Source organism: Lytechinus pictus, chromosome 2, assembly GCF_037042905.1.
Source record: "Lytechinus pictus isolate F3 Inbred chromosome 2, Lp3.0, whole genome shotgun sequence".
In the NCBI taxonomy this organism is placed as follows: Eukaryota; Metazoa; Echinodermata; class Echinoidea; order Temnopleuroida; family Toxopneustidae; genus Lytechinus; species Lytechinus pictus.
In genome coordinates, this window is record NC_087246.1 from 62,185,872 (window position 1) to 62,213,603 (window position 27,732).

The 27,732-nt window shown below is 36.8% G+C and overlaps 1 protein-coding gene across 19 annotated transcripts in view; it reads left to right on the plus strand.

Moving 5' to 3' along the window:
- The window catches only part of LOC129269120 (hydrocephalus-inducing protein homolog), a 96,285-nt gene that overhangs the window by 37,887 nt on the left and 30,666 nt on the right, over window positions 1–27,732 (plus strand). For 12 of the 19 annotated variants that reach the window (XM_064095348.1, XM_064095350.1, XM_064095346.1 and 9 more), the window contains 27 exons: window positions 1,200–1,346; window positions 2,446–2,685; window positions 3,343–3,556; window positions 4,423–4,620; window positions 5,193–5,357; window positions 5,734–6,320; window positions 6,750–6,933; window positions 8,312–8,456; window positions 8,709–8,792; window positions 9,762–10,016; window positions 10,488–10,660; window positions 11,220–11,386; window positions 12,156–12,329; window positions 12,690–12,841; window positions 13,326–13,404; window positions 14,022–14,245; window positions 14,455–14,637; window positions 15,394–15,673; window positions 17,154–17,326; window positions 17,957–18,155; window positions 18,682–18,881; window positions 19,568–19,736; window positions 21,001–21,251; window positions 21,933–21,977; window positions 24,613–24,702; window positions 25,635–25,649; window positions 27,480–27,660. In XM_064095348.1, the coding sequence (XP_063951418.1) occupies window positions 1,200–1,346; window positions 2,446–2,685; window positions 3,343–3,556; window positions 4,423–4,620; window positions 5,193–5,357; window positions 5,734–6,320; window positions 6,750–6,933; window positions 8,312–8,456; window positions 8,709–8,792; window positions 9,762–10,016; window positions 10,488–10,660; window positions 11,220–11,386; window positions 12,156–12,329; window positions 12,690–12,841; window positions 13,326–13,404; window positions 14,022–14,245; window positions 14,455–14,637; window positions 15,394–15,673; window positions 17,154–17,326; window positions 17,957–18,155; window positions 18,682–18,881; window positions 19,568–19,736; window positions 21,001–21,251; window positions 21,933–21,977; window positions 24,613–24,702; window positions 25,635–25,649; window positions 27,480–27,660 (4,974 nt within the window). The remainder of the gene's footprint in view (window positions 1–1,199; window positions 1,347–2,445; window positions 2,686–3,342; window positions 3,557–4,422; window positions 4,621–5,192; window positions 5,358–5,733; window positions 6,321–6,749; window positions 6,934–8,311; window positions 8,457–8,708; window positions 8,793–9,761; window positions 10,017–10,487; window positions 10,661–11,219; window positions 11,387–12,155; window positions 12,330–12,689; window positions 12,842–13,325; window positions 13,405–14,021; window positions 14,246–14,454; window positions 14,638–15,393; window positions 15,674–17,153; window positions 17,327–17,956; window positions 18,156–18,681; window positions 18,882–19,567; window positions 19,737–21,000; window positions 21,252–21,932; window positions 21,978–24,612; window positions 24,703–25,634; window positions 25,650–27,479; window positions 27,661–27,732) is intronic. The other 7 variants (XM_064095351.1, XM_064095335.1, XM_064095340.1 and 4 more) reach the window with 3 other exon arrangements.

Below are 27,732 nucleotides of genomic sequence, written 5' to 3' on the forward strand. Positions count from 1 at the left end.
ATTGTGTGTTATTGATTGTACGAGTCTGCCAAGCTAACTATCAAAGTTTTATGTGGTACTTGATTTTGAGGTTTTGTTTGAAAACGACAATATTCAATGTATTTACTTGTATATAAAGCCTCATAAGATAAGGGCACCATTTTCTAATTGTGTCTTTGTTTTACAGTAAGTCATTTGATTCATTGCTTTTCAGAAGATTTCCTTCAATTAAATTTGCTTGAAATAATGTAATTATCTGATATATCAACTCCACTTGCTGAGATTATTTGTATTTCATCTTGAGTTTGCTAACTATTAAAGTTTATCTAACAGTGAATCCACTTGCAAATGAAAAAAAAGAATAATGATAATATTTCCTTATCATTTTGATGAGTATTTTTTGACATGTTTCTAGAAAGACATGATTTTAAAAAGTGTGTATTACTAGATATTGTGTGATGTGTTTTCCCATGATGTAATTTTATGCAGTGAAATTATTATAACCTGCAATTATTTGATTTTTTTCTTAATAGAAAATGTATAGTATAAAATATGCAGTGATTTTTTATATATTTTTTTTATATGCACAGTGAAAAGTCTTTGATTCTGCACAATATTTTTGTACACCTCTTGTAAAACACTTTGCTGTATTATATTTAAAAAATACTTTGCTATCTGCTATATTCTTTTAAGGTAATGTTTTTTATAAATCGGATGCTATCTTTGTCATTATTTGTAGTTAATATGAAAAGAAAGTTTCTTATGCTTCTATGCAAAGCTAAATTATCAGAGTTACTATCACTAAAAAAATTATATATTGATGATGATATTTTCCCAGGCTTTTTGGGGGATATTGGCAGCATGAAAGCAAATTACAAGAATTTTTAGGCAAGAAGAACTCATTTGATTTTAAAATGCAAGTCTTGTTGCAGGGTAATAACTATAAGAATTTCATCAGATTCAGGCAGGTATGAATGCAAAAACGACATTTTCTTTTGTGTTTACGGTACTCATGCAGCATTACTATACATGTAGAGTGCTTCAAGACTTTTGATAAAGTAAGCGTTAAGCTCCTTATAATCAAATATAGTCATTATAGTTACGTCATTCTCGTTATTTACCATAATTTTTGTGATTGAGCCTGTGTGAAAGCATTTTATGTGATGTATACTCTCTGAGACCCAATTATCATTATTACTGCATGTGTATTATTTATTCAGGTTGACAAGCACATGCCTCTTCACTTGAGAAGGAAGTTGAAGCCTGCAAGATCCATTCCTCGTAATTTTGAGATGATGCCTCCTATCGGTATACTGCTACCAGGTCAAAGGATCAACGTCCAAGTCAAGTTCATGCCTACAGAAGAGGTCAGTTAACATTTCATTTATTTGTTGTTTAAAAGGTTATAATTCCAAAAAAAAATAGTTTTCTGTTTGATAGATAAAATAAGTTTTGCTCTTTAGTAAAAAGAATATATATCAGGAGTGGTTTTCACTAAAAGTTAAGTGTGATGTAAGTTACACACAAACACCCAGTTGTGTGCGATGTATATATCACATCACTGCATTGATCAGATTATGCTCAGGGTACTGACACAACAACATAGTTATCAATTGTAAAAAAATATTTGTCTGTTTAATAGTTGAAGAAAGTTTTGCTATATTTAAAAAAAATATCAAGAGGGTGTTTAAGCAAAAGGTGAGTGTGATTTAAATTCTCAGTTACATGTACATGTATGTGCGATATATAAAACATCAGATAATTGGTCAGCTCATGTTCAGGGAACTGTCTCCACTGCATAGTCATCAATGAGATTACTCTTAAAGTACTATTTAATTTAATGCAAATTGCAATTAGGATTTTATGTAATAAAAATGGACATGCAGCTCAAGGGCTGAAATGGATAATTTTACAGAAAAATATGTTGTTTGAGATACTATTAACATAATCATGAAAAAAGTGAACAATTACAGATGTATTGTTAAAAATTGTTAAACCCTTGTTATCAGATTCTGTCTTGCCCGCACACAATGTATGTGCTCTCTCCACTTCATGGGAAGCATTCCAGCAAGAATTCCAAACTGGACAGACTGTATTAAAGGGTTATCTTCTGCACCATGATAAAATTTACAGAATCGTTACGTTGAATAATTCAATAATGGTTTTATGGATAGGGAATCCCTTGAAATTGATATGGAAATCCTATATTGCAAACAGTATACATAGTCTATGCTAATGATGTCTAATCCTGTATAAATAATATGAAAAATCCTAATGCAAATTATGTGCAGTTCCTATGCACATAATATGCTAATCCTCTGCAAATGGCATACAGGTCCTATGCAAATGATATTGATTGAAATGAAAATCATATGCAAATACAATTCTTATGCACATGGTATTCAATCCTATGCTAATGATATGCAAATCTTTTGCAAATATATGCATGTTATTTCCTTAACACAGAAACTCTACTCGGAGCGTATCACCCTGCGCATCAACCAGAGCAGTCAGCGTCTTACCATGATGGCCACTGGCATTGGCCTGGAGCCCAGGCTAGAACTCAGTCAGTCCCTACTGGAGTTTGGACCTATCCTACCCCACAGCGCAGGAGACGAGAAGGAAGTGATTGTCAAGAACCCCTGTACCTTCCCTATTGAGTTCTACTCTCTGGAGTTTGATAAACAGTATCTGACTGAGGAGAAGGTGAGAGAAGGACTAAGAGAAATTTAGATCATTTATATTTCTGTTCAATTACATTTAATTTTTGTTCATTAAATAGAGAAATATACAAATGCCGATTTCCGAAGACTAATAGTGCAATGTTTGCATAAAATACAATTTTTTTACAGAGATTGTACATACGTTTAAAACAAAATTTTTAAAATTTATTTTGAACAAGAATATCTTACGCATTGAAATTCGCTGTATATTGAGAAGGAATTTAATGGAAGTTTGGAAGCAATTTGGAGGAAATACTGCATTAAAAAAAAAACGTCTTTGGAAATGTCAGTGAGGGCCCGTAAGCAAAAGGTTTACATTAGATTGCAAATATGAAAGAACTATTTTGATTTGATTCTCACCATTGTTTTGAGCACAATGTGCATGTATAACAATGATCTTGATTTTGTGATTGATCAGGAAACTTTGTACTTGAGCCCAGATTTCCCTTTATGGTATAAATCGACTGGCATTGCAGCAAATCAATTCTTCTCATGGATTTGTTATAAGTGATTATGATGAGCAAAGATTACATATAGGCATGATATAAGAGTAAACGTTTTCAGAAACCCTTTTTGTTTATATTGGTTTAAATTAAAACATATGATCATTTTTAATGCCTTATTCACCAAACTTTTTCAGATGCTTCGCCTGATGAAGGACTATGACGAACATGGAACCCTGCTCCTGCCTCCTCGTGTTCCAAGTGAGAAGCTCCCTACAGAGATCCTTGAGTTCTATGAGGAGCAGAAGAGACGCCTGGAGGAAGAGGAGGAGAAGGAGAAAGCCAAGGTGGAGGCGGAGCTGGCTGCCAGGGCAGCAGCAGCCGCTGCTTTGGAAGCAGGTAAAGGCGAAGGTGAGGAACAGTACTGGGAGGTGCTTATCAAAGATAGAAGACTGACGTAAAGTCGCTAAGTGCACGTGTGATATTCCAAAAATTATTTTATTGATGACTTTTGCTGTAGCATTCTTTATCTGTGCATGATATGACAACACAATGATGCCTTATGTGCGACATGCAGCTAAAAATTCAAGTACGATTTTTAGCCACCAACGTTCATTATCATGCGAGGCCACTTTTCCTTGTGAGTTGACCACTCACTTTTCCCTATTGGTCTATAGCATGCTGAGGCAGTGTGAGCTGACATATTCAATAAATAATATATTGAATTGATAAGATGAATCCTGTGCGCAGTGACGAATGAGGATTAATCAGTTGATCTTAAAGTGAGATCCCAGGAAAACTGTAGTGCTTAAATGAGGTTTATCTCTTTGACAGAGAAACAGTGATTAATGCATAGTATTGAGTACATAGTGGTTGTCCGATCTCTCTGAATTAACGTATAGGAGTGATGTCATAATGGGGGCGTTGTGGTCTGGTGGTTAAGATTGTCCTTCAATCAGACTGTTGTGGGTTTGAATTGCAGCCATAACATCTTTTCCTTCAGCAAGAAATTTGCCAACATTGTGCTACATTCAACCCAGGTGAGGTAATTGGGTACCCAGCAGGATTAATTACTCAAATGCACTGAGGGCTTGAAGTCAGCTCAAGCTAAAGCTGGGGTAATAGTAATAATAGTGTGCCTTGGATTAGATTATTTCTAGGTAGATTAGATAGATAGTGCTATATGAATGCCTTTTATTATTATAACATCTTGAATGTATGTATCATGGAACTCATATATTGATAGGAACTGTTTACAATGTATATGTTACACACAGGAGGTGAAGAGGGTCAGACTGCCACCCGCACTCCAGCCGCATCAGTAGCAGGAGGTGTCGCAGTCATCCAGCCCTCTTCTACTGGCCACCAGCCTCCTGCTGCTACAGCTACTGCTTCAGTTGCTGAGGATGGGGCAGGACAGGATGGTGAGAAGGACAAGACAGAGGCGGACAAACAGGAAGAGGATGATACTCAGGGTGAGGCCATGGTTCATAATTATTTTCATTATTTCTCAGTCAAAATTATTTGTTTATATAGAATTTGATTGTAATTTATGGGAATCTTTTGCAAAAAAGTGGCTATGGTGGTAACTGCCATCCAGTGGTAACTCCCATGTAATCCTTGATTCAGATTGGCGTTTTGAGCATTGTTACCATGGTAGATACCATTGGATGGCAAATTTTCCGTAATGATAACTGTTTATGCAAGGGGCCTGGGTATATTGAGCATTTCCTCTAGGCCATTTTGGACATATCAGGGGCAAAATCATTGTCTGCCCTCTTCATTTAATTTCCTAGGAGAAATTCACTGAACGAAGTTAAGTCTGGGTTCTAAAGCACCTCTGGATATTTCAAGGTCTAAATCACCCTCAGTTGCTTTGTATTTCTTTGTATTGCTTTGTATCTCAGCCAAGCTAAATCAGGAAACTATTAGGCACCATAACCATAGATATCTAAAATTAGTATCAATGAATTAGCTATTTTCCTTGTTTTAATTTGTTAAACACATTCCTATCTTCTCCTCCTCTTTGTACAATTTCCACGGACAGACAAGAAGGATTCATCCAGTACTGCTGGGGTTGGTGAGCTGATAGAGATCACGCCAGTCTCTGCAGCCATTGCGAGGCATCTCGGCATAGACTTGTCCCCAGAGGGCAAGGCTGCTATGAGGCGCAGAGGACTGGCCTTAGTGGTCCATGGGGCACCTCTCTCTGGTAAGAACTTTTGGAAATTTCAGTGGCCAATATTATGATATATGTTACCTTGAAACTATGGTCTAAACCTTCGGGTAGTAAGGAATTACACAAATATTGAAAAGTATATGTTTGACTTTTAAGTATGATTTTTACACGACTCCTACATTGCACTGGCAATATTCGCATGCTTATTCTTCTGACTTGTGTTGTCTTCTGCGACTTTTTAATGTAATTGCAGACACCTGTTTTGTAAATGAGCTTAAAAAATGTTTAATTCCTGGAGAGTGAAGTTTGGCATGTATAATTGAGGCTAGCTTCAATAAGCAGGGTTCAGTAATAAGAATTGAAAAAAAGGTATCACAAGATGTTAACTTCTTTTATTTTTCATTAACAGGTAAAACCACCACATCTATCGCTTTGGCTAAGCACTACGAGGCAGCTCTCCTTACTGTCGATAGCGTCATTCTGGATGCTATCTCAAATGGCAACACTCCTGCAGGATTGAAGGCCAGAGAGATGTGTGCCCAGATGGCCCGGGCTCAGCTGGCCAAGGAAGGAGATGGCAGTGAAGCCCAAGCCCAGGGTACAGGCGGGGCACTCAGCATGGAGGCGGTCTATCAGCATACACAGGGACTCGGTGCAGCTTCAGGTTCTGTCATGGGTGGGGGCGGTGCCCACTCTGTCATCAGCAACCGAAAGACCAGCACCATCTCTGGCCACAAACCTGCCCACAGCATGGTGGCTGGCGAGGATGGAGCCCCACCCCCGCCCCCGGCCAAAACAGAGAAATCTGACAAGAAAGACAAGAAGGGGGCCAAGCAAGAGGGTGATACCACCACCCAACTGTCCAGCAGTCCCCCACCAGCCGCACCTATTGCTAGGAGGTTGAGTGTGAGTGCCAGTGTAGCCGGGGAGGAAGGTCTGATGAGCTGTATATTGCCTGATGAACTGCTTGCTGAAATCCTGGCCGAGCGGATGCAGGTGAGCACTTAAATGCACTTGTGCTGCATGAATTGATAATATACCACTCAGTTACTAATTTTACATTTTATTGTGAATGGTATTATCCACTCAATGACATAAATAAAAATTGTTTGACCTATTTCAGAAACTCTTTCAACTGATGGAAATTTTTTTGGGTTTTTTGATAAATTTATTTCAGATTTAGTTATTCAATTGTAGCTATAAAGATTATGTGATTGAATTCAAATATGTGATATCTTGATAGCACAATATGCAAGGAATTGAGTGAGACTGTTAGAAGAATCTAGAATTTTGTGAGATTATATATTTTCACCCCGTAGCATCACATTTTTTGCCATATTTTCACATAAGATCATGGTCGAGTTTAGAGATACACTGAGAAACTGATTTTCTCATTAATTTTGTGTTTGGATACTTTCCACTCAGTTGAACGACTGTCACAAGGGTGTTGTCTTTGATGGTCTGGAGACACTGTTTAGTCCTAACCAGACTACTACAGCCAAGGCTCTCCTCAGGGCATTCAACAACAGGAAGTACATCCACTTTGTCACACTCAAACTTGACCAGGTGGTTCTACAGGCCAGGGAGAAGAGATTACAAGAAGAGAAAGGTAAGTTCACTTTGGTTGTGCTACACCAGAATCTGACCCCGGATGTATTCCGAATCAGTGTACGTTTGCACAGACCTGCCAACCAGTACATTTTAGGCGTATTTAGTACGTTTTCGCAACCAAAATACGGCAGTACGTTTTTGTCTCACCTGCATAGCAGAGTGAGACTATAGGCGCCGCTTTTCCGACGGCGGCGGCGACGGCGGCGGCGGCGGCGTCAACACCAAATCTTAACCTGAGGTTAAGTTTTTGAAATGACAGCATAACTTAGAAAGTATATGGACCTAGTTCATGAAACTTGGCCATAAGGTTAATCAAGTATTACTGAACATCCTGCCTGAGTTTCATGTCACATGACCAAGGTCAAAGGTCATTTAGGGTCAATGAACTTAGACCATGTTGAGGGAATCAACATCAAAATCTTAACCTAAGGTTAAGTTTTTGAAATGTCATCATAAATTAGAAAATATATGGACCTAGTTCATGAAACTTATACATAAGGTTAATCAAGTATCGCTGAACATCCTGCATGAGTTTCACGACACATGACCAAGGTCAAAGGTCATTTAGGGTCAATGAACTTTGGCCGAATTGGGGGTATCTGTTGAATTACCATCATAACTTTGAAAGTTTATGGATCTGATTCATGAAACTTGGACATAATAGTAATCAAGTATTACTGAACATCCTGTGCAAGTTTCAGGTCACATGATCAAGGTCAAAGGTCATTTAGGGTCAATGAACATTGGCCAAATTGGGGTATTTGTTGAATTACAGCCATAAATTTGAAAGTGTGTTGGTCTAGTTCATAAAACTTGGACATAAGAGTAATCAAGTATCACTGAACATCCTGTGCGAGTTTCAGGTCACATGAACAAGGTCAAAGGTCATGTAAGGTCAAAGAACTTTGGCCACGTTGGGGGTATTTGTTGAATTGCCATCATATCTCTATAAGTGTATTGGTCTAATTCATAAAACGTGGAAATACGAGTAACCAAGTATCACTGAACATCTTGTGCGAGTTATAGTAGTTTTCAAAATCAGCACTGCTGCTATATTGAATCGCGTGATGCAGGTGAGACGGCCAGAGACATTCCACTTGTTTCTTTTAAAAATATGTTTTTTGTAAAAAAAAATATATATATAGGCTGGTCATGTATAGATTTATTTCTCTACAACAAGAAGCCATATTTGTGGAAGCAAACAAATATTTTAAGATGTGACAATTGCTCTTTATTGATGGTGGTTGGCATTTTAGCAGGGTGGGGCTCATAATGCTGTTCATAACATATGCACAACTTCACACACTATTATTATATAATAAAGTTCTAAAGGTAAGGTAATCAATCAACTGATCTCTTTCCCATTCCTTTAACAGAGGAACGTGAAAGGGAGGAGGAAGAGGAGGAGAGACAGAGGCTTGAAGAGATGTCAGAGGATGAGTATGATGCCTTGACGGAGGAGGAAAGAGCCGCCATCGATCGTAAGAGACTCAAAGCCAAAAAAGAAAGGCTCCAAAAGAAGTAAGCAAATAATGAAGAAAAAATAGATCTATGTCAATTTTGGTTTGCATTCTGATGACACTTACAGAGACATTTCCCCCCCAAATATCCTTTGTCATAGTATAGTTCTGCTGAACCCCCCCAAAGAAACACTAATGCAATTGATTTTTTGTTGTTATGCAGTCAGTTGAACACATTTGCTTATTTATAATTTTCACAGCCCTTTGGAAGATGTTTGTGATATACTAAACATTTTTATTTTTATTTTTTTAGAGAAATGGAAGAGCGCCTTGAGAGAGAACGCAAGGATAGGGAGCTTCAAGCCCTGATGGAAGAGAAAAAGCTGGAAGATGATAAGTAAGTCAAGGAATTATCAAATTAGTTTGTCTAGAATGGTTTCTGTTTGAGTTCTTTGATGGAAAAAATGATAAATCAATAAAGTAATGACAGGTAGTCTAAATTACCTACACTAAGAAATACTTTGATTTTGTTCTTATTGTTTATTGATTGTAAGTCCTGCTTTTGCACTGGTGTTGCTTTGCTCGACAGTCATTCATATTTGCCCCCAAATTCATTGTTACTATGTTATTATTCTAATGTGTCATTTATATCTGTGTGAATTGATTTTATTTAAATTTGTAAATCACCATTAAGGTCAGTACATGGCTGATACCAGCTCTTTACAAATCTTGTGATTATGCTGATTTATTTTCCACTCTTTGCCTCCGTATAAGTGGATGCTTGATAGGATGAACTGAATTGAATTCATTATCATATGCAGTGCAGAAATTGCAGGAGGTGAATGATGATAGAGTTTGTTCAGCAATGTATTCTGCCGTCCCATGACAAAAGGAAGCATCTCTGTGGAGTTTCTTAGTAAATGAGGAAAATGTGTCATTGTTTCATGTGGAAATATATATAGAGTTACTTGCTTTTGAAATATCTATTTCAGAAATTGGAGGCTGTGTGACTCCAATTTCTTTAGCTTCATATAGAGCATACAGGAAATATCCCCCCCCAAAAATCAAGTTTCGAAAAAAAAACAAGGGTGTTTATGCTGAATTGTTAATACCTTGGTCACATTTGTTCTACGGCGAGTCGAAAACAGCCGTTTTATTCATTTTTATTCAAACCACCTTTATGTAGCTGGTACCAAAAAGATGTTAAAACGGCTGTTTTCGACTCGCCGTATGGCCGCCGTAGAACAAATGTGACCAAGGTATAAAGAACTTGGGCTTATGAAAAAGAAGGAGTCAGGGGCTATACTTGCAAGTTTGATTATTATATAAATATAGAATGCTTATTATATTGATTAATTTGTGACAGAGCCAAGAAGAAGAAGGGTGGTAAACCAGGAGACAAGGATAGCACTAAGGGAGGACCCGGTGGACCGGGCCAGGCTAAGAAAGGACAGGATGGCAAGGCAGCCATATCCTCTAGCCAGGCAACCATCAGGAAAGGACCCCCTGACCCCACCGCTCCATCGGACCACGCTCTGAAGGGGGTGCAGTCCGTTGCCACGGAGAGACCAGAGTCGCACGGTACAGCAGGAAGTGATCAGCCTCAGGATGAGGGAACAAAGTAAGTTGAAGGAGATGGTATGGGAATGAAAGATAATCATGATTGTGATTGTGTTTGTAATGATGATGATGATGATGATGAGGGGGTTCGAAGAAGAGAAGACAATGAGTAGGGGGTTGATATAGTGATGATGGTGATTATGATGAGGAGGAGGAGGGGGTTGATTAAATGATGACAACAATAGGTGTGATTATGATAGTGATGATGATGACAATGATGATGATGCTGATGATGCTGATGATGCTGATGATGCTGATGACGATGATGATGATGACGATGATGATGATGATGACGATGATGTTGATGATGATGATGATTCAGAATAAACAGAAGTAAAAAAAAAAGCACTAAAATATATTACCTTTTTCTACCTAAGATGGAAAACACAGTGATGATATGTATTTGTGGGACTCCTGTATATCATGGAGCTCAAATTAAAATGCATTTGATGTGCTGGTTGTCTCTTATCAGGAAAAAGAAGAAAGACAAGGGTCGTCCTATCTCTAATGAAGTGGTCATTGAGCCAGAGGTTGAGAGAGATCCGGCCAAGGAGGCCGAGATGCTGCTGACCTGTCGCTTCAAGGCATTTGAGCATGGCATGAAAGACATTGAGAAAATCCTGGCAAGATGGGAAAGGACCACAGGTAAGAATCAATTTATGAGGACTTCCCAATCCTATTGGATTAAGAGGAAGTAATCTGTATTTGGTCATTCAGAGCTCTTCTATTGATTTTACTATTTTTCTTGGTAATTTTACTAACACCCCTAAGGGATATTCTATTTTATATTCTTGAGCAAAAAGTCTTACCTGTTTTTTGCATTAGGAAGGAATGAAATATGATGTCAGGTGCCAAGGAAATTATTGCTTTATATACATGTGATTTCTGTAGATAGGTGATTTCCAAGGTAGATTTGATTGCTCTTTCATTTCTATGTTCAATGTTGTTTGTCTCCAAAGACCAATTCAAAATACAACTCTGCGACAGTGAACCTGTATATAATAAACATAAAGGGCAGCAAGAATAGTGGTCATTTTGAGCAGATGGTCTTCATGAACATGTCCCTGGAATACATGCCTTAGTGGGGTAGACTACTTGAGGATAATCAAACTTGTAATCTTTATAGACAGGTGTTCATTCTATACAGGTTGTCATTAAGCAATGTATGACTATGTTTAATTGTCCATGATCCTTCTGCCACCAGGTCAGATAGTCCCAGACCCTTCGGGTGATGACATAGAAGCAGAAGAGACCCCTGCCCATCCACCATCAGGCAGGAAGGGCAAGACCAAAGCAGAGAAGGAGAAAGAAAAGGAGCGAGAGAGGGAACGGCAAGAAAGGGAGAGGCTCGAGAGGGAGAAGGCTGAAAAGGTAAGCTGTCCTGGAACCTGTAACACAAAACTTAGCAATTAATTGTAATATCAAGTTATCGATCATTTATAATCATTGCAGTCAGTTGTGAAAGTAAGCTTGTGGTACTGGGTGAAGGGTTGAATGTCAACTTTCATGTAATACTCCATCATTACTCTATGACCAGCATGATACATTGTAATACAAAGGATCCCAGACATCATTCAATGCACATTTCCTCACCTTCTTTACAGAGGGATTGCTTGAAGTGCTAAAGATTATCATATGGCAACAATGTGTAAGCTTGGATACTAATATTACACCACTAGGAGTGTTGAGACCAATGGTAAAACATCTCTCAAGGCAGTTAAAAATTGTCTCTAAAGATTGCTCAAGGGAAACAGATCTTTATAGGCAGGTGGTCTTTATGTACAGAGTCTGGATGATGTGCCTCACAAACACTAAAGAGAAACAAAATGTAATGAAAATGTATTATTTGCTTTTCTTTGGCTTAATATAGTAGAATGATTATGTTTCCTGGACAAGCACCCAATGGTAAAATCACCTTCCAGAAATTTATTAAAATGATTGGAAATGCTGACCTTATGGAACTTGGGTGATTCATTGAATGCTAAAATCAATTCTAAAGTATTTAAAATCTGTTTTTAGAAGTTTGATTGATCTTTTACTTTAAAAACAATAGATTTTAGCTTTTGAGGAACCACTTCATTGTTAGACAGGTGAATCAGATTTGGATTGTATTATGATTGTTTCCTCTGATGTCTCTCAGGCTGCAGCCGAGTCTGGAGAGCAAGGAGAGACCAAGGAGGGGGAAGGAGAAGGCAAAGAGGGGGAGGAGAAGGAGCAGCTAGGAGTACCCAACATCATCATCGATGCCAGCGAGCCTGATGACATGATGGGTCAGAAGATATTGGACATTGGTCAGTTGCCATCCTGCCAGGAGGTGAGATATACTTTGTTTAAGTAGGAGTGGGCTATAAATGGGTGATTTTTTTTGTTTGCTTAGGTAAAAGTTTTTTTTCTACACCTTTCACCTTGGCTTAACATGAAATGTCAAAATTTTTGGTCTTGCAGCCAAGAAAAAAGTACATATTGTAGATGTAAATATTGTAGATACATGTATACTGGGTATACATATCACATGTGTTTGGTATTGAATATGCATGTGACGTTATGCACTATTACATGTACATCGGTATGATGTCAAGCTGAAGACATAGTTGTGTCTGTAACAATTTCAAAATTCAAAATGAATGTGTGTACTTCATAAAAACAAACGAGATTCATATCATTCTGGTTTCAGGTCTTAGATGGTCTAGGTTTAGGACCAAGTGGTCCACCCATCCCACCTCCAGCATCATTCTCTGTTATCCCATACCCTGTCAAGCGTAAGCCGCCCCCTGGTTTTGACCCAATGGGACACTACTACTTTGTGGCCAATGGTCCTGATGATCCGTGAGTATTGCTTTATCTTTGAAAAATTCATCATATGTGCTTACCCTTGCATGTTCAGAGTTTTGAGTGTTGTTTGTAAAGAGCTTGACATATAGTTAGAATATTTATTGACTTCAGTAGTCGGTGTACATCAGATTGTGTAAATTAAAGTAATTGTTAGCTCATAAAAGAACTGTTTAATCCATGTTTCAACCAGTTTGCTATGGTCATTATCAGGATGAATCATGATCAGGATGATACCAACTGCACTTTTCAGGACTGCTGCATGGTGTTAAACTGTACACCTACTTATCATCTTTGCACCTAGAAAGCATTCAAGATCATTAGATTTATATTCTTTTCATTTCTGAAATGATAATAATTCAGGAAAAGATATCTTCCTTTGGATATTTGAATTCCATACATATAATTGCTTTTGATACCAGTCAGCGATTATACCTTTGAAATCACCTTTGCTCATAATTTGCATCCTTAAATGATTCAGTAATATTGGACAAGAAGAGAAACCCAAAGAACCTGAGGTAGATCCAGAGGCAGCCACTCCAGACAAAGGACACAACAAGGTAAGTCAAGTACAAAGGATTTACATGGGGTCCTTTGCAAAGAGAACTGCAATCAAATCCAACCCCCAAAATCAAACGCAACTAAACTTCTCAACCAATCGGAAGGGTGTATCTGAACCTTATGTTTGATTTTTTTTATAGTTTCCATTAAAATGCAATTCCTTTTGCTCCAGGCCTCTGTTAAGTGATTCACTAATGAATAGAACTGATTTTTATCTGAACTTCAACGATTTTAGCAATTAGTGAAATTTCCTCCAAGTCTGTTTGTTTTAAAGGTTGTGATTGATTGAAATCAGTCTCAAGTTCATGTTGAAATACACAGTTAAGATTAATGTAAAGTTGAAGTATATTATTATCAATCACACCGCTTCATAAATAAAGGCCTTGAGATATGTTTTGTGTCAGATGCACTAAACAATGGATTCATTCATGCCTGTAGTGAAATACAGTCCACAGTTTACAGTAGGCATGGCGATGACCATGTGAATATTACATTACACACACTTTGCATCAGTCCAGAAAAAGACTGTAATAGATTCCCTTAGCAGTACAGAAGATAAAGCCAAATATAATCTTCATCAAACTGTCATGAACATTCCTTTCAAATTCTCTTGCAGGATGACTTTTCTACTCCTACCGGTAAGAAGGGAGGCAAGGACAAGCTCCGGCCTGGAGCCGAGAGCACCGGGTCACGCCGCCGCTCTGCCAAGGGGTCCCGCAATCGCAAGGGATCCATCAGCGTGGCCTCACCGCCTCCTGGAACCACCACCCCCGGATCAGACTTTGATGGGCAAAGCAGTACCACTGGGGATATGAACATGCATGACTCCAAGAATGTCAGGTCTGTTCACAATTAAAAAAATCATCTGATTCATTGAGATGTATTTAATATTTTAAAAGATAAGATTATACTATAGTTAAGAAGAAAATTTAGGAGACAAAGAGCCATAGGGTCTTCAAACCATGTTGAACGATCCGATTGTGGTTATTGTGACTTTGAAATAGAGTTAGATTAGATATTGATCACCTCAAAATATTCTTCCATTGCAGACTTACAATCTTCAGGTGGACCGTGCCAGCTGAGGGTGAGGTCACCCTTAAACTGCGCTTCCAGTCTGATGAACTTGGTCAGTTTGACCAGACACTCAATTTTGAGATTGTTGGCACCAGGAGACGCTACCAGCTCTTCTGCAGGGGTGTGTGTGCCTTCCCAAATATCAGTAGAGAACCAAGGTAAGCACTGGAAACATTTCATGAATCCATTTATCAGGGATATCGGCTGACTGCTGTTATAAGCTACTGAATTCCTTGAATCTGATTGGCTGAGAACAAATTTGGGCTGAGATCATAGACAAGGTGTTTCATGTAAGACTCCACTGGTTTAGCAGTGATTTTCTTTACCTGGCTGCCAAGTCCTTGTTATTCAGCAACCAGGGGACCAATGGCTTGAGATCCTCTCTGAGGGACCTGGTTATGGTGATAAATGCCTCACCAAAGGGGGCTATTCCTTCAACTTGGATTTTCAACTTAACCTAATTATGCGATTTGTATTTGTATAAGGCGAATCCAGTATGGAAATCTTCCCAGGGTATATTTAAAAGTGAACATAAACATAATACATTCAGTTCAAAAGCTATGTATATCTTCATATCTTTTCAAAACAATTTTTACTCAATATTCTATGAATGAAAGACACACATTAATTTGCAATAATTTATTTTAGCTAGTATGCATTTTTATTGAATTCATTATATAATGATATGTAGGCATTTTGCACTAAATGCATGGTTTCTTTTGTTATTCAATCGATGCAGCTAATATAAACAGTTCTCACCTGTTTATGCTTCAATTTTCAAACATAATCTGAACTAAAGTTGAAAAGTTTAATATCTCATCGGAGCTCTATCATTACGCATATTCATTCATTTCATCAGTGGAAATCCATATGTATACATGGCTTTAATTTGTCCATATCTCTCACCCCACCAGAATTGTGTTTCCACACCGAAAGAAGAGCAAGAAGGCAGATGAGATTGTCCACAAGAAATACATCCTGAGCACCGAGCTGCTTCAGATGGGACCACTCCTGGCGGGCAAGACCAGGGACCGCTACAAGGAGGGCAAGTACCCAGAGAACATGGAGAAACTGACCATCAGCAACACCTCACCCCTTGAGGCAGAGATGACCTTCTGCTTCCAACATGATGGTAACGGAACCACCTTCTTGCTGGATCCACCCACCATGGTGCTCAAGTCTAATCAGACACAGGTAGATCTACATCTCTTACTGTTAGGTCCTTCTGTTGCTCAGCTACTTAGTCTCCTTTTTTTTCCAGGGAGATACATGGCTATAAAAGGGTGCAGGGGTGAGGGGCAAAGGGAAAGTCTCCCTTCCTCTCCCCCCTTACTGTTCAAAACCTACTTGTTTATTTTCACAAAATCCATGAATAATGTGCACAGGACTGTAATTTTTCAACTTCAAAATGCATAAAAACTCCTTTTTTGTAAGCTTGATCTCGTTGCTGCTAGCATGGTTTTTTTTTTGGTTCAAATTACTTTTGCTCCCTAGGAAACAAATGACAAAAGTGAGACTACGTAAGAAGTTTTTGTCTCACCTGCATAGCAGAGTGAGACTATAGGCGCCGCTTTTCCGACGGCGGCGGCGGCGGCGACGGCGGCGGCGGCGTCAACACCAAATCTTAACCTGAGGTTAAGTTTTTGAAATGACAGCATAACTTAGAAAGTATATGGACCTAATTCATGAAACTTGGCCATAAGGTTAATCAAGTATTACTGAACATCCTGCCTGAGTTTCATGTCACATGACCAAGGTCAAAGGTCATTTAGGGTCAATGAACTTAGACCATGTTGGGGGAATCAACATCAAAATCTTAACCTAAGGTTAAGTTTTTGAAATGTCATCATAAATTAGAAAATATATGGACCTAGTTCATGAAACTTATACATAAGGTTAATCAAGTATCACTGAACATCCTGCATGAGTTTCACGACACATGACCAAGGTCAAAGGTCATTTAGGGTCAATGAACTTTGGCCGAATTGGGGGTATCTGTTGAATTACCATCATAACTTTGAAAGTTTATGGATCTGATTCATGAAACTTGGACATAATAGTAATCAAGTATTACTGAACATCCTGTGCAAGTTTCAGGTCACATGATCAAGGTCAAAGGTCATTTAGGGTCAATGAACTTTGGCCAAATTGGGGTATTTGTTGAATTACAGCCATAAATTTGAAAGTGTGTTGGTCTAGTTCATAAAACTTGGACATAAGAGTAATCAAGTATCACGGAACATCCTGTGCGAGTTTCAGGTCACATGAACAAGGTCATGTAAGGTCAAAGAACTTTGGCCACATTAGGGGTATTTGTTGAATTGCCATCATATCTCTATAAGTGTATTGGTCTAATTCATAAAACGTGGAAATACGAGTAACCAAGTATCACTGAACATCTTGTGCGAGTTATAGTAGTTTTCAAAATCAGCACTGCTGCTATATTGAATCGCGTGATGCAGGTGAGACGGCCAGAGGCATTCCACTTGTTTATTTTATGATCACACAGTTCCCATGATGTAACCTTTAATTTGTTGTAAATCCTTTTTAGGGGTTGCTATTATCTGTCATTCAAACTGTTTGAATTGAATATATTATTATTTTTTTTTTTTAATTGGTCTCAGAAGAAATCTGCACAACATTTTATCCACATTTTCAATTTCTGTTTGAATAGGAATTGACCATCTGGGCCTATCCAAAGAACCAGGGTTACTTTGAGGACACCCTGGTCTGCTGTATCAAGGAAAATCCAGAACCTGTCCAGTTCAAGATCGGTTGCTACGGGGTCAGACCAGAGCTAGAACTTGACAAGAAACAACTCCACTTTGAGAAAGTTCTGCTTCACCGGTATGTGATTATCCAGTTGCAAAACTAGACACACATGCTTTTTGTGTCAAATATCCGGGTACCTGAGAAATGATAATGATTTTAATAGCTGGATCTATATAGCACTTTTTGCCTGAGGGCACTAAGCGCAACTATTATTACCCTGGCTTTAGCTCGAGCTATGACTATTTCAGCGTTGCTCAGTGCATTCAAGGAATTAATCCTGCAAAGTATATCTATTCACCTCACCTGGGTTGAGTGCAGTACATTGTGGATGCTGATGGAAAACCATCTCGGCTAGGATTTAAACCTCATGACCCTATTTTTTTAAAGACGAGAGTCAGAATTACTAGACCACAATGCTTCCATCTGTTTGATTAAGGTGAAATTTTGACATAGAAAATTTAAAATTGCACATGCTGTGCACAATGTGGTGTAAAAGCTACTGGTTTTATGAATCACAAAGTCTTGGGTTCAAATCCCAGTGCAGTACTCACATCCTTTGGTAATAAAAGGCTACCTGGTAGGAAGGGGTTCCTTGAGCACCTGATCAAGGTAGCCATCCTAAAGCTGGGGTAATAGTATGCAGTGCTTAGAAACATTGTAGTTAAAGAGCTTTGTAAATGGTGAATATTATTATTTGTCATGCAGGAAAGACACCAAGACCATCTATCTCCGTAACAGCACCCTCCTACCTGTGGCATGGAGGGTCAGTGGACTGGAGTCTCTTGGTGATGATTTCTCAGTCAGTACTGACAGTGGTGTCATTGAACCCAAATCTGAGTTTGCCCTCAACGCCCACTTCAGGGCCATGAAACCAGTCAACACCAAGAAGATGATCCGTCTTGAGGTAAGAGGATGATCTGCTGAAAAAATGGGTTGCCTGTGAACATTACAGAATTCATTTGTAAACAAAGTTTTGAGATGAAGGCAAGTAAGCAGTATAACCAAAATTTCTGTTAAAAAATAATTTTTTTCCCTATCATTGTTGGCTTGCAAACAATAATTTGTACTTAGCTTGAAATCTGGTTTTGTCTCCATGGAACAGAGGTGACCAAATTTACCTTATACTCACAGAACCCCCTCCATCCACGTTACCCAATTTCATGCTTCCTTCTTCCTCAACCCAATCTTCCTACTCTTCTTGGCTTGCTACTTTTATGTGTTCTTTGGTCATTCCCTCCCTACGCTGCCCACCTTAATATATAACTCCTGGGAGGTGTTTCATGAAGTGTTTGTCAGTAATTTTCACTGATTAATCTTCTGTCAGCCAATCAGGTGCAAGGATTTCCAGTAGCTTTTAACACTTGCTAGTGAAAATCACTGACTATATCTTTCATTAAATGAGGACCTACTTTTTATTCTTCTCTCTTAAGGTATCGGATGTTGAGAACATTATGGGTCTTCTGCAGACTGAGAACATCCAGGTTCTGGCCGAAGCATATGATGTAGCCCTGGACATGAGCTTCCCCAAGGGGGCCGATGGTGGTCTGGACTTTGGGGTTATCAGGGTCATGGATGAGACAAAACAGACTTGTTCTCTTAAGAACAAAGGCAGATATGAGATTGCATTCAGGTAAAGTAGCATATACAGCCAACCAATGAAGATCTATAAGATTTCAACGGATTGTCAACAGATCTTTTCCATGATCAGACAGATTGTCAATAGATCTTTTCCAATGGAAACAATCAGACAGTTCACCAACAGATCTTGTCCATGAAAATAATGAGACAGATCATCAACAGATCTTGTCCAATAAAAATAATGAGATCGATTTTCTACAGATTACCTCCAATTAGAATAATAAAAGACAAACTTTTGATTTTTAGATTTTGACAAACAATCAACTTAGGAATTTGGTTTTACTCTTTGTAATTACTTTAATTTTAAACGATAGCAAGTATAGAGTTACTTAATACCTACATACCAAGTAAAGAAGTCTAATTCCCACTTGATTATTTATGATTTAATGTATTCAAGACATGAAAGAACAAAAAAGCAATATGACCTTTAAAAAAAATAAAATAAAGGAGGTGGACATTTTTTTTTCAAGACGAATACAAGTTAAATTCACATTTATATACTTATTGATAATGACAGTGATTTTACATTTACTTTGGACAGGGCCATTTCCATTTACATGAAGTGCCCAAGGTGCAGTGCAAGGAAGACAAGAAAAGGGATGAGAATAAAATATCTTATGTGATAGAGATCTTTGACTTGATGCTTATATTTTCAACCATCCTTTTTTTTCTTCAAAGCTTTATCTTGGAGGCAACCCCTACTAGCGGGGAGGAGATAATTAACTTGTTCTCTGTCATCCCAGCCAAGGGGGTCCTGATCCCCAATGATAGACCAACCCAGGTCCAAGTTATCTTTAAGTCTAGGAAAGAGATCACCATCAAAGATCAGCCAATTCTCAAATGCCAGGTAGGAGGTTCTTAGGGTACCTTTTCACAATATAAAGTTCTCTCTGAAACATGTGTTTGATACACATAAATCTCAGTTAGATTTTGCTAAACTTTGTCTTATTACTGTTCATGAAGCCTTTCCTGTTAATTTTCTTTGAAATGCTAGAGAAAAGGTAAAACAAATTCAATTAATATTTGAGCATAATATAATGCATGTTATTTTTTCAAATTTTGACAATGTTGATTATGATTTTATGATTGTGGATGAAGGTTATGTAGATTGTGAGGACTTTGTATATAGATGATTTGAAACTATAAATTACAAGCTCTGCTTTTTAATAGTTTGCCCTTCATATCCTCATCTTATTGATATATCTGTCTTCAATCTGAACTTTCAATTGTATAACCTTTATCTTATTTATTATGAATAATCGTGATGTATTGTATTATTTTATTATCAATGATTCACTATCTTTTGATGGACGTTACATTGTATTTGATATTTTATGAGATATGAAAATAAACCAAACTGAAACTGAAACACATTATTCGTAAGTTGAACTTCTAACATTTTACAAACTGAAACTGAGTGGTTGCTGTACAAATTTAGTTTGAAACACAAATTCCATTTGTTAATTGTTCATCCTTTCTGAGATCTATGCATTATTGTATGATAATATATTATTTGCAAAATACATAATGAAGCTAATGCACTCTGTAAGGAAGGTCATGTAAAGGACACTTCCTGTGTAATTTACAACTCATGTAATATACATATTAATGCCATGAAATTAACAAGAAGGTAATTAACAGCAGTTCATTCTGCATTCCACCTGTCAATCAAATTGAAATCCACTCTCAGGAGAAATGAAATTTACAACATTCTATATGACATTGGAGATGAAATGTACATTAACTTGATAAACAAGGAGGAATGCGGGTCAGTGCTTGACATGGGGTGGTATTCTAAGATCCAACAGTGTGCATCATGAATTTATGGTTCAAAGTAACTTCTGTATCCTCAGTCTATACAAATTATTTCTCACTTGCTACTCCCAGACAAATGGCAGACATACTGGCACCAATTACGAAAGTCTGGTCTGTGAGCATCATTTGTAATTAATATACTGCTTGATTGATTTCTCATTTCACAAAATTAGAAAGATTGGGCAATAAATCATTGCACTTAGCATGATTATATTCCCAAGCCGAGCAAGTTCAGAAATATGCTTACTTTTCCCCATTGACTTGTCACTTAAGCGCTGCTTTAATATCTATCACAGGTAATTGAGCCCAACCTGAAAGACGGTGGAGAGACCATTGCCAGTATCCCTGTCAAACTGAGCGTCAGATCAATCTTCAGCAAGTATAACATCTACCCCATCAACGATATCAATTTTGGGGCTGTTCTTGTCAATCAGCGTAAGCCACGAACCTTTCAGATTGAGAACAAGGGAGAATTTGACTTCAAATACACCATCAACCGTATGGTGCGTGACATGCCTATACAGCCGGCAATGATGCGAGGAAGAGCGTAAGACATTTCTCTTTCTTTTGCTTCAAGTTGTTTGAGATATTTTTCCAGTATTATTGGTTTTGTCCCTTATTTTTATTTCTTCTTGAATTTCTACAGATATTTTCTTCTCTTAAAATCTTGGTTTCCACGAACTATTTCTTTGTTCTCCATTTTTAATTTTATGCATCATCAGTTAATTTTTTTATTATATTTCTCTTTATAACACATTGTTTTTGGTTTCCCCTTATTAGATTCAGAAATCATTCTAGACAAGTTTTTTCAAATTGATTGTATTTTAGAAAAGTTACCCTATAGATCTTTAATATGGTGCCAGCAGGAGTGATTTCGAAATTCTTTCAGAAGATGCATATTTATGGTTCTTTCCTTTTTGCTCACTCCTCTTTAGTCCATTCTCTCTCCCTCCCTCTCTTTCTGTTCTCTCTCTCACTGCTTTCAAATTACAGATCTAAAAGATATCAATTTGTCTTGAAATAGATACATGTGTTGTAAACTGTTTACACTTTGAAATTTCTATTCTATTTGAGTTGCATGCCTTTAAAATCGTCTGTTAAGGAAAATCTTGTTTGCATGCATTTCTATCATCTCTTTTACCATCACTTTAAATAAATTCAATTAATGCATGCACTCATATGTGTTCACCTGTATAACCTTTAAGTTGCAATTTTCTTTCCTATGAAGTGGATCAAGAGCATCCAAAGTTTCCATGTCAATGTCTATGTTGAGGTAACTATTCTTGGAGTTTGACAGTTTGCATCAAGTTAATAACGTCTCTACCACTCATACAACCCCTAATATTCAGTCATAACATTACTACTATTGTGACTCACAGTAATGGAGTGAAGTGTGTTTATGCCATGCACATTTGTTTTACCCGAGGACCCTCCCCTGTATTTCGAGAGAGTGTTCATGTTTTATGTTTTGTCATCTCTCTGTCACCCCTGTGCAAAAATGTGATTTTTTTTTTGTTATTCATATTCATTAATTTGTTAACAGTGGGTTGTGTAGAAACATATTCTTCATTATGCATGTAAGAAAGATATTATATATGAATAATACAAACATTATATAAAGGTTTCTACAGTGTACTATTATCTCATTAATGTAGATGTATGTATGCTACTGTAAAAGGGTTATCATTTTGAGTGACATACATGTATACCTACTTTTGTGGATGTTATTGTAATTTGTAACTTAATCAGTGTCTAACAATTACAAACAAAACACTGATTTTTGTTTTGTTCTTTTATCTTACTGGGGATACATTAAATAAGTCGTTACATGAGCACACTGGCCCCACTAACATACGTTGAATTGAAACAATGAACAGAAGTTTCTGTGTTGTATGTGTGTGTAGCACCTTTCCTGATGAACCCGTCAGCCTGATATAAAATATCATTAGTGAGAGTGCAGTTTGCTGCTATTGCTCATGTTGTTAGTGTATTCACTGAGCTTGCAAATCTGGGGCCTCATTTCCTACAGTTTTACAACTATGATAACTTTGTCAGTGTGTGGCAATTACCCTGGAAACCTTGATTGTGATTGTCTGCTGAGTTTGTTACCATGGTAGTTGCCAAATGGCAAAGATACAATAGTTGTTGTAAGTCCTTTATTAAATGGGGCCCAAGGACTACACTAGTGCCTTTGTAAATGCAATGGGTTGCTCAGTAAACTGTCACTGAGCAAGGTTACTTTAGTTGGTCAAGTTCCCTCATATGTATGGTATGTTTGTTTGTCCAAACCCTTCTTTTGTTGTTGCACAACTATGTGGAAACATATCGTGGATTTAAACTGCAGAATTCTACCTGAGTGGTTTGTGATGACATTACACTTGCAGTTTGCACTGTCTTAACACCAAAGACTTGTTTGATTTTAATTACCCTCAAACTGATGCATTAATACTATAATTAGGATTTGAAATTCATCTCTTTCTGGAATATCTGACCAAGATATGAGCACTTAGTATAGTTTAATTATCATTTTACTGACAGACATATAAAAACACACAAATGAAAATCAAGAGTTAAAGATAGAAAAACAAATAAACAGAAGGATAGGGGGGGGGGGGGTCAGCAAAAGCTTTATAGAAATTAATGTATAGAAGAAACAAATATTATAAAAGACACATATTAGTTCAGGTGCATATTAGTAGTTTTGATTGTAATGAAACTAAAGTCAGTCATTCATATTATGTTGCCATGAATGCATTTTCCATTGTAATCATATGTTCATGAAACATGAAATTATATTGTATGCATATACATGTATATCATTTAATTCCTGCAATTACTTTCCATCCACAATCCAATCAAATCATCATAATTCATTTTCTATAATCGTAAACTCACTCATTTTCATTATCAAACTAAACTGAGAGATAGAGTAAGATTATAAACAGTGGTGTAAATCATAGCAACCTGTGTGACATTTAATAGTTCCCTCATGAAACACATTTTGATCACACATGTGATTGTGGAATAATCAAGTCATAATCCACAATGTAGGCCACACTTTATAAAGTGTGGCCTGAATTGTGCATATCAGCATCAGTTTTTTTTGCCATGGTCAAGATTCTGTCATCAGATTGAGGTTGTTTGGCACTCTTTCATCAGAATTCAATGAATGAAAATGTACTAAGGATTCATTGAAATCCATTTTACATTTTTCTTCTCATGTCATAGCAAAATTTATCTGGGTAATTTTGTTACCACAGTGTTTAAAAAATGAACACATATTTTATTAAAGATATGAAATTCAACTTGGACTAGGGCAAACTTCTAAGATGTTGACAATGTTATCTAAATCCATCAGAGGTCTTTTGCAGAAACAGTTATTTTTTGAAAATTCAACTCAGACACAATCACAAGTCTAAATTTGATATATTGATTGGTGTATCCTGGAGTTACGTTTGATTTGTAGAGTTGTGTTTGATTGCAAGTTTTCTGCAGCAGACCCCTGCCAATATATATGATTAATGATATAAGAGAGGAAATTGCATTCTGCATGAAAAAAATGAAAATAAAAAGCATGATATACATAGAACAAACTAACAACAAAACCCACTCATGCGACAGACATGCAGGAAATAATTTCGCTAAATGACCAACTTTGATATTGGTCACAAGAGAGAACTTTGTTCTGTACAGTCCTATGTAAAAAAATCTGCTACACAAAGGATTTGCGTAGCAGTCTTTAGAAAATATGGAAGAAATTGCGATTTGATACGAGGAAAATTATTCCCTGTAGTGAATTAGGAGATGATGACGTTAATGAGTTTGAGTAGGAATACATGTGGTCCATATACATTTGCATATATCTACACATATATAAGTTGTCATGCCTATGTTTCCCATTAACACAGACCACCCGGCACTAACAAGCGTAGCAAGTCGAGGGATGGATCAAGCTCTGGTCGGTCAGTGGCCAAACCCAAGAGGGCGGAGTCCATCAGGTAAGTCATGACCTTTGACCTTTGTTCATGACATTATGCTTTCAACATTTGTCAGTCAATGCATTCTGTTTAAGTGCCTTGTTGCAAATTAGACTTTATCAAATTTTGCATTCAAATCATATCCATTTGTGCTTGAATTGTCATGGACTTAAAATTGATAGGAGAGTTCACGTTTTATTTCACAGGGCAAAGATGTCACTAGATTTCATTATCTATAACTATATTTATAATTTTAACCATATTCTTGTATATGATGAAACATTCTAAATTTACCTTGGAAACATAAGATATGATGTTTCACCTTCTGGTTGAAAAGATAGTGTTTACAAACTTTAGTTTTCTTATATTATATTGAGTCTTTTTCCCTAAAATGAACAAAATAGAATTTTAATTTTTCATATATTTAGGTCAGGATGAAAATGGTTAAATGTCGTGAAATTTTTATTTTGCCGAACATTTTAATAAATAGATTTGAAAAATATAATTTTTTTTCTATATTAATCTTTAAATTGTCATATTTTCAATTTGAAAACTTCTCGCAAATCATGACTTTACCCAGGGGCCGTTTCATAAAGCTGTTCGTAAGTTAAGAGTGACTCTAAGTACGACTGGTGAACCTTTCTTACACGCTAAACCATCGTCAATGAACATTTTGGTGCATACCATTTACCACAAGAAAGGATCACCAGTCATTCTTAAACTTGCTCTTAACTTATGAACAGCTTTATGAAACACCCTCCTGATATGATCTTGACAGATCATCATTATCTTTAAAAGTGATGAGGATTTTCAAATATTTTAGAAAATAATGTCACAAGATTCACTTTGTTGATAAAGCTATTGGATTATGTGATAAAATGTCCAAGTTCCACCTCTGTTATACCTAGATCCTAAAGTATACTCTCTCTTTTGATGTATTGTTTTATCCCAAGGAAACAAGAGGACAAGTAAATGTTATGAAAAGTCCTGTGTTTTTACTCTCTCTCTCATGAATGCTCTTTTGAAAATTCCATATCTCTGATTCATCATCAACTCTGAAATGCACTCATAATAAGCCATGCTTTTTTTCCCCTTTGGTATTTCTCTTTTGGTCTATAGATTATCCACCAGGTAAAAGGAAGCTTGTGAACTTTCTTACCTTTATATATTCCATTTTATTTGTTCTTTCTTCATATTTCCTATTCATATTCTTCAGTAGTTTGCATACTTTGCTCCTCAAAATATTTATCCTTGTATTTCATTTGAATCACATTACAGTGCCCTCTATCTGCAATCTTTGTTTTCCAGTATAGATTTGCATATTTTCTCCACATTTGATATGCAGTATTTTAGCAATGCATCGTATTAGCAGTGCAGTACATGTAGTGTTGCATCCACCACATTTCATACAGTTGTCACATTTCTACACATTTACTTGTTTTCTTTTTTTCACTTTCTTTCATTCATTCGTTGAAGCATTTATCAAGAGGAATAGATCTTTCTAAGATAAATTTATACCTGGAATTTATTGAATTGAAAAAAAAAAAACTTTAAAATGTATACGAAAGAGAAATGACCCCTTCCCTTTTCTTTTTATTATGTAGCCATCTTATAAACTACTGTAGAAGTATTATGTTGCTGTACTGTACATATATATTAATTTAGGTCATCTTGTATATATGTATCTTAAAAGACACATTTATCTGTTAAGATTCTAACTACACTCTCCAGTGTTTATTCAATCCCCATCAATCATAACAAATTGTTGCTTATCATATCTTTAAAATCCTTTTTTTTTCTGCAAAACTTTTTTTTTCAAGTTTTTAAAAGATATTTTCCTTCATGTATTGCAGCTGTTTTCTCTTTATATCAAAACACCTTAAAAGACACTTATTAAAAATAGCACAGTAAATCAATATCTGTATACTGAATGATTTTTTTCTGACTATTTCTCAGTGTATCTACAAAGTAATGCATCTCTAATCTTAGATTGTTAGATCTAATAGATAAATTTGTATTGTCTGTTGTTTTCAACTTTTTTTTTACAATGATGGGGGGGGGGGGTGCTGTTCCTTGTTCCCTGTTTCTCTCCCCCCCCCCTCCATTGATAAAAAAAAAGATACATGGAGGCACAGAGTAAAATCACACCCAAAATGATGAAAAGAACCTCTGGCATTGCCCTATGGTACTTCTTAAATGGAAAAATATGTCAGTCTTCAAAACAACAAACGATATTTCTTGGCTCTGACATATCAAAATTTCATGGCCTGAGGAAAAGAAGACTCTCAGTCTTTTATTCAGAACTAATTTCCTTCAGACTGTTTCAATTCAACAATTGTCACACTTCTCTCAAGTTTTGAGTAATTATCATTTATTCATCCCATATTAATGCCAATTATATTTCAGGGTATTAGTGTATCATCTTTTAAGTTTACAGTTATCACAATCTTTCATAACTATTTTGATATATTCCTGCGCAAGTCTGTAAACATAAAAAGTCCATGAGACAATATCTTTGTTATAAATTTGTTATCTTATTATTGTCACAATCATTTAATAATATCATTGTCATCACTATTATCATCATCATCATCATCATCATCATCATCATTGTCATCATCCTTAGGATTATCACTATTTTAATAGTCTCTGTCATGATACCCATTTTCATGTCAATCATCATTATCATGATGATGATGATCATCATCATCATGCTACTCATAATCTTCATCTTCATCATTACCAGTCTCACCATCGTTTATACCACTCATCTTCTTTCCTTTCTATCCCACCATCAGACAAGACGTTGGTGGAGCAGGCGGTGGAGGAGGTGGAGGCGGCGGTGGTGGTGGCGGTAGTCAGACCCGTCTCCAACTGGGGATGTTCACTGTTTATCCAGCCTATGGTCTGGTCTCTCCCAACAACCAGGCCACTGTCAGTGTTGACTGCCTCCCGGAAGCTGTTGGCTCTGGACTGGAGGTATGTTGTGGGGGGGTACCAAATTTAAAGGTGATGTAAAATCATAGTTAAATGTGAAGTTCACCCCAACCA